Source organism: Thamnophis sirtalis, unplaced genomic scaffold (assembly GCF_051295495.1).
Source record: "Thamnophis sirtalis isolate CommonGarterSnake01/CBP01778 unplaced genomic scaffold, rThaSir2_p1.2 scaffold_46, whole genome shotgun sequence".
NCBI classification, from domain to species: Eukaryota; Metazoa; Chordata; class Lepidosauria; order Squamata; family Natricidae; genus Thamnophis; species Thamnophis sirtalis.
Genome location: NW_028261426.1, coordinates 105122 through 112500, shown reverse-complemented (window position 1 = coordinate 112500; position 7379 = coordinate 105122). Strand labels below are relative to the sequence as shown.

Sequence of the window (7379 nt, the reverse complement as noted above, 5' to 3'; positions counted from 1 at the left end):
GCGACGGTGGGCGCAGAAAGCCAGCCTGGATCCCGGAGAGAGCGAGTGGAAATGGTCCCCTGGGAGTTTGGGTCCCGCTTGAACCTTCATCCTTTGGCCGCCCGGCGGGAGGGACCCGCTCGGGATCCTTTCCCTTTCCCTCCCTTTTCTTCGGTCTCCCCTCTGGTTATAAAGGCAAGAATACATTTGCATTCCCCCAACGCGGCTGGAAATCGAGGCGAAGGAAGAGGCTGAAACACCCCCCTTCCTCCCCTGGGAAGAGATTGCGGAGGATCCCCTTTTCCCTCCTCGGAGGATCCGACCTCGGTTCTTCCTCCTCCAGGGCCCTGGAAGGCGCGCAAAGGAACCCAGCGCTCTTTCCTCTCCCCCAAACTTTACGGACAGAAGGCGGAGTTGTCCTGGGCGGATTTGGGCGAGCCTTTCAGTCGCTGAACGCAACCTAGGGGCTCCGGTCGCAGGTGCAAAAGGCCTCCCCATTCGGGCGGGGAGGGGGGGGAGACGATGCCGCTGCGCCCGGGACCCCTCCTGTCCCTCGGGGCGGCGCTGAGGTCTCTCTTGTGGGGCGGGGGGTTGCGGGGAGTTCCTGGAAGCGAGGAGGTTGGGGGGGGGGAGAGATAGCCAGGGTCCCGTTTGGCTCTTCCTCCCGGCCTCCAGCTCTTTCCCCAGAAGGAAACTCCTTCCTTCCTCCGCCTTACGCTGAGCCTCGTTTCAAGGCTGCGGTTTTGAGCCCAGGCAAGACGGGAACCAAGGGGGGTTTTGCACAGAGCTTCTTCAGCTCTGACAGGATTGGGGGGAATGGGAGGATTTCGATGCCTTGCGGACAGCTGGGCATTTGCACCCCCCACCTCCTCCCTCCTCACCGTTGCAGCCATTGTTGGTCCAAGACGGTTTCCCTCCCCTGGGATGGGGGCTCCTCTCATCCACCCAACTCCCAGCCGCCCCCTTTCTGGTCTTTGCCCGCTTCCCTCTTGTTGCCTCCTTCGCAGGGCTGCTCGGTCCTCCGGTCCTCCGGAGCACCGAGTTCTCTCCTCTGCTCCGCCCCAAGGTTCCCCTGGAAGGCGTCTCACAAAAGCCACTGGGCGGCGCGCACCTTAGAGGGAACAGTGGTGGTGGGGGGGGGGGATCCCCTCCTGGGATCCGCTTCTTTCCCCCTGGTTCCCGATCCCCCCTTGGGATCCCTGGCATTCCAGTGGATCCCCCCGTCCCTCCTTGTCTCCCAATGGCCTCCCGGGATCCCCTCGGGCTGAGCTCCATCCCTTCCCGGGATCCCTTCGGCTGCTTGGCTCCTGGCCCGGCGGTTCTCCTCCTGGGGGTGGAAGGGCCTTTTCCCCGGGGTCGCCCGAGACCACCGGGGGGAGCCTGGAAGTCTTCGGAGCCTGCGTGCTGCGTCTCCCTGGCAGGAGAAGCCGGGGAAGGGAGGAGGCGGGCCTTCCCTTCGGAGCCTCCCCTTCAGCTCCCCGGGCGAAGCTCCGCCGCCCCCGCCAGGAGCCTCCCGCGCCCAAAGGAGCCGCCCGAAGGGAAGGGGCGGCGGGAGGGGCGGGGCCACCGCGGCTCCTCCCACCGAAGCCCCGCCCCTCCCTCCGCCTGTCCGTGTGGCTGGCTGGGAGCGGGGCGAAAGGAGGGGCCGGAGTGGGGACAGACGCGCAAGCGCAGAGGACGCTGGGAAAGCAGCTCCCTCCCAGCGAAGGAGGTTGGTGGGCGGAGCTACGGAGGCCTAGAGGGACCGTTGCTGAGGCGGAGAACCAGGCGCGGAGAATGAAGTAAAAGAAGGGAACGTGACGGCGAAGGGAAGGCCGGAGCCCAATTTGGCGCTTGGGGATCACCGCCGCAGGAGGAACCGTGTCGAGCGACATCAGGAAGGCTGAGAACCGAACTGTTCTAGCGGGTCCCTTTCTCTCCTTTGGGGGAACATCAAGGAGGCGGTGCCTGGAGAGGAGAAGGCGGGGCTTCGCAGGAAGGAGGGGCTGGTATATGGAGCGCCTTCCCTTTCGGAACCAGAGAGCTGACGGAGGGAGCGGTTCGCTTCGGAGGCGGAGAAACCGGAAGTAAGTAGAGTCTGCTGGGACGGAGTGGCAGCCTGGGAGGGTCTCCTTCGGGTCCTCGGGAGGGGAGGCCTCGGCCTGGGCCTCTCCTGCGGTGAGGGGGACGCCGCCGTGACCCGCCTCTCTTTCTCCCCTGCAGGAGGACGGAGGAGCCCGGCGGGGGAGGGAAGCGCCGCCCGAGAGGAGGAGGAGAGCGGGCCCCGCGGAAGAGCCCCGGGAGACGGCGGGGAAAGGCCGGGGGCTCCGGAGCTGCAGGAGGGATGAGCCCAGCGGGAGTCCGGGAAAGGCGGCTGCCTGGAGGGCGATGCGGGGAGGAGGAAATGGGCGGAGACGCCGAGACGGGCCTGGAGGGCGGAAGCTCCTTCGGAAGACCCCGGAATCCCCAAAGGATCCAGGAGGAAGAAGAGAGATATCAGTGCCCGGAATGTGAAAAATTCTTCAAGAGAAATGTGTATCTACGAAAGCATCTAAAGGTCCATTCAGGAGAAAATCCTCATAAATGTCTGGAGTGTGGAAAGAGCTTCAGTCGGAGGAGCAGCCTTTATACACATCAAAGGATCCACACAGGAGAAAAACCTCATAAATGTCTGGAGTGTGGAAAGAGCTTCAGTGAGAGGAGCAGCCTTTATACACATCAAAGGATCCACACAGGAGAAAAACCTCATAAATGTCTGGAGTGTGGCAAGAGCTTCAGTCAGAGGAGCAGCCTTTATGCACATCAAAGGGTCCACACAGGAGAAAAACCTCATAAATGTCTGGAGTGTGGAAAGAGCTTCAGTGAGAGGAGCAGCCTTTATACACATCAAAGGATCCACACAGGAGAAAAACCTCATAAATGTCTGGAGTGTGGAAAGAGCTTCAGTGAGAGGAGCAACCTTTATAAACATCAAAATATCCACACAGGAGAAAAACCTCATAAATGTCTGGAGTGTGGAAAGAGCTTCAGTGAGAGGAGCAACCTTTATGCACATCAAAGGATCCACACAGGAGAAAAACCTCATAACTGTCTGGAGTGTGGAAAGAGCTTCAGTCGGAGGAGCAGCCTTTATACACATCAAAGGATCCACACAGGAGAAAAACCTCATAAATGTCTGGAGTGTGGCAAGAGCTTCAGTGAGAGGAGCAGCCTTTATACACATCAAAGGATCCACACAGGAGAAAAGCCTCATAAATGTCTGGAGTGTGGCAAGAGCTTCAGTGAGAAGAGCAGCCTTTATACACATCAAAGGATCCACACAGGAGAAAAACCTCATAAATGTCTGGAGTGTGGCAAGAGCTTCAGTGAGAGGAGCAGCCTTTATAGACATCAAAGGATCCACACAGGAGAAAAACCTCATAACTGTCTGGAGTGTGGAAAGAGCTTCAGTCGGAGGAGCAGACTTTATACACATCAAAGGATCCACACAGGAGAAAAACCTCATAAATGTCTGGAGTGTGGCAAGAGCTTCAGTGAGAGGAGCAACCTTTATGCACATCAAAGGATCCACACAGGAGAAAAACCTCATAAATGTCTGGAGTGTGGCAAGAGCTTCAGTGAGAGGGGCAGCCTTTATGCACATCAAAGGGTCCACACAGGAGAAAAACCTCATAAATGTCTGGAGTGTGGCAAGAGCTTCAGTGAGAGGAGCAACCTTTATAGACATCAAAGGATCCACACAGGAAAAAAACCTCATAAATGTCTGGAGTGTGGCAAGAGCTTCAGTGAGAGGAGCAGCCTTTATGCACATCAAAGGATCCACACAGGAGAAAAGCCTCATAAATGTCTGGAGTGTGGCAAGAGCTTCAGTGAGAGGAGCAGCCTTTATACACATCAAAGGATCCACACAGGAGAAAAACCTCATAAATGTGTCGAGTGTGGCAAGAGCTTCAGTGAGAGGAGCAGCCTTTATGCACATCAAAGGATCCACACAGGAGAAAAGCCTCATAAATGTCTGGAGTGTGGCAAGAGCTTCAGTCAGAGGAGCCACCTTTATAGACATCAAAGGATCCACACAGGAAAAAAACCTCATAAATGTCTGGAGTGTGGCAAGAGCTTCAGTCAGAAGAGCCACCTTTATAGACATCAAAGGATCCACACAGAAAAAAAAACCTCATAAATGTCTGGAGTGTGGAAAGAGCTTCATTCAGAGGAGCGATCTTTATGCACATCAAATGATCCACACAGGAGAAAAGCCTCATAAATGTCTGGAGTGTGGCAAGAGCTTCAGTCAGAGGAGCAACCTTTATGAACATAAAAGGATCCATTCAGGAGAAAAGCCTCATAAATGTCTGGAGTGTGGCAAGAGCTTCAGTGAGATGAGCAACCTTTATGCACATCAAAGGATCCATTCAGGAGAAAAACCTCATAAATGTCTGGAGTGTGGCAAGAGCTTCAGTCAGAGGAGCCACCTTTATGCACATCAAAAGATCCACACAGGAGAAAAGCCTCATAAATGCCTGGAGTGTGGAAAGAGCTTCAGTCAGAGGAGCAACCTTTATAGACATCAAAGGATGCATTGTGGAGAGAAAGGGATGAAATGCCTGGAGAGTGGAGAGCACTGTTCCCTCTAAGGTGCGGCTGCGCCGCCGCGCACATTGCAAGAAAACACCGCGCGGCCGTTTTTAACTGCGCGCAGTGATTTCTGCCACAGGTTCCGGAAGATGAGGGGAATAGCTGCTGCCGGCCCTTCCTCCAACAGCACTGCCAGATTTGCCGCCAGCGCTGCAGCCGAGGTGAAGCCTCCAAAGCTATGGCTCCTCAAAAGCGTGGCGGAAGGGAGAGGGATAACACGGGGGCCAGCTCAGGTGCTCTGCGTGGAGCCTCCACACACAACCGGTGTGCTCCACAAACGTTCTTGTTCACTAGCTCAAAAGGGCCCTCGCTGTTTCTCCAGGCAGCCCCCGCCCCTCCGTCCAGCCGAAGGTCGCTCGGAGGCTGGCTCTCCTCCTCCTCGTAGCGCCGTGAAATCCTTGGGTGGCTCCCAGCTCCTCTGCAATACAGCCAGTCCTTGACTTAGCCTCCACGCAGAGCACCTGAGCTGGCCCCCGCGGTATCCCTCTCCCTTCCTCCTCCGCCGTGCTTTTGAGGAGCCATTTGGCAGCGGGAGATAGTAGGAAGGCGGCGGGGGGGGGGGTTCAGGGAAAAAGGCCTCATGGCTTCTGAAAAACCGCGGAGGAGGTGGAGGCTGCGGCAGGGGTAACCCAGCGCCCAGCTGAGGTGCTCTGAGCGGAGGGGGAGGCACCGCCGCCGCTGCCATGGGCGGGGGCGCCTGCGGGAGCTTTGGAGGCTTCACCTCAGCTGCAGCGCTGGGCAGCAAATATGTTGGTGCTTTTGGAGGAGGAGGAGGAGGAGGCAGCAGCAGCTATTTAGTGGCAGCGGGGGGTTCGTTGGCATCTTCAGTGGCAGCCCTGCCCCCTGTAAAAAAAAACCGAAGATGGAGCAGATCCACGCAGATGACGTTGTTGCAACATGACTGGAGGAGGAATTCTGGGAGTTGAAGTCCACAAGGCTTAAAGCTGTCAGGTTTGAAGACCCCTGTGTGGGAAATTATCCCATAATTGGCCAGGTAGATCAGCTGTGATCAAGAGATTTGAATTGATCCCAGTGAACATTTGCCAAGAGCCATATGGAAAGAACAGTCCTGGGAAAGCTTTAGATAAGGAAGCCGAATTCATTTCGGGTGTCTATGTGAATAGCAATACACAGATACACACAGAGATGAGAGGCCTCTATTATCTGAGATATAAACACACAGAATTAGCCTTGCATCCTTTTGCCGCCTCGTGTAACAAATCAGTCATTCCCATATGCCTAATGTAGCTCTCTGTACAATTCCATACCTCCTCATTTCCCCTTATCAAAGAGTACCTTTTGTCCCTCCTCCATGCCTTTCTGCCAGAATGTGTAATCAAGAAGTGATTTGTAACATACTGTGAGATCCTTTGTATTAAACTGCTGACTAGCTTTCTTTGAACTTTCCTAATAAAAAGTGTTCTGGTTTAACCAGAAACCACCATTTTTCACCCAGTCTGCAGTGTGTGCGTGTCTCATTACCAAAGCAGCCTAGGAATTAGAATTCGTGAAGTGGTCCATCGGATTGTGAGAATGCTTGTATTCCCAATGCAAGCTCACTATCACAAGTGGTGACCTCCGACGTGATCCATTTCACAACGCCAGGAATCAGTCGAGGTGCGACGCAGGGAGGCCCGGACAGGTCGAACGGACTCATCGCGTGCCCAACACCCCCATCTCTTACCCAGGCCAATCCGTAAGTATGGGGACAGATTTATCTAAAGAACAGGTGGTTCGCCTTAAGGAAATTGGACATTTGTCTAAAGAGCAGATCGCTCACCTTAAGGAAATTAGACAAATAGTTGGAGCTCACAAAATTATATTAAAGGATAACGGAGACACATTCACGCTTTCCAAAAAGCAGGCAGATGAATTAGCATCTTTAAACCCCACTGCCCCTCCCAAGTATGAGGAAATAACAACAAAGGCTATAGGGGGAGAGAAAAGGGAAAGCAAAGAGGAGATTTTAAAGCAAACTCCTCAAGAAGAAAAATCTAACACCTCAGAAAAATCTGATATCCCTCCTAAATATGAAAAAGTAACAACAGAAATTGCAGAGGAAATTAAGGAAAAAGAGATCAAACAACAAGTTCCTCAGGCAGAAAAATCTAATATTTATCCAGTTTTAAAAAGTACTGAGTACTCACTCGGTCCCCTCACTGCAGGAATGCAAAAAAAGAGAAGTGGGGAGGACATGAAACTGGAGGACCTGAAATTGATGGCTGCTTTTCCTGTTGATTTTACAGGACAAAATCCTGTGTTCACTCCCTTGCCATCTAGTGTTTTAAAAGATTTGTCTCCATATGTGCAAGGTTTATTGCAGAGTTTGTCTGAAAATTATGTTTTATTGCCAAATGAATGGTACTCAGCAGCAAAAATACTTTCCACTTGGCAGATCATCACGGAATGTTTCAAAACTCATGAACAAGCCGTGATGGGGGGAACAGACACCCCCCTGCTATATTTGAAAACCTCTTTGCTAAATTCACACTCTCACTCTGAATCCAAGGCTTTCTTTTCCCTTGTATGTATGCCTTTGAAGCTTCTCAACGTTATGCTTCTGTCTGTTTCACAATCGGGAGATTAATTTTGGGGCATTCGGCTAGCCCCACGCAAAAGGCTGTCTTTTATTTTCCTTCTCATTTCAATCTCTTGGCAAGTGAATCTGCCAGGCTTTTCCTATTTCTTCCGGTGATTCCGGCTACCTCTATTTCATTTCTTGTCTCAAGGAGTTCTTGTTACTCCTTTCTTACTGACTCATCTAATTTCTCTTCTGATTGCTTTAA

General features: G+C 53.3%; 1 protein-coding gene across 1 annotated transcript; it reads left to right on the top strand.

Moving 5' to 3' along the window:
* The first annotated feature begins 1853 nt into the window (after positions 1 to 1853).
* On the top strand, positions 1854 to 4731 carry LOC148042207 (uncharacterized). Its single transcript, XM_087703179.1, is given in 3 exon segments — positions 1854 to 2045; positions 2182 to 4120; positions 4122 to 4731. Coding segments are annotated over 3 exon segments (2484 nt in total). The 5' UTR covers positions 1854 to 1971; the 3' UTR covers positions 4593 to 4731.
* The last annotated feature ends 2648 nt before the right edge of the window (positions 4732 to 7379 follow it).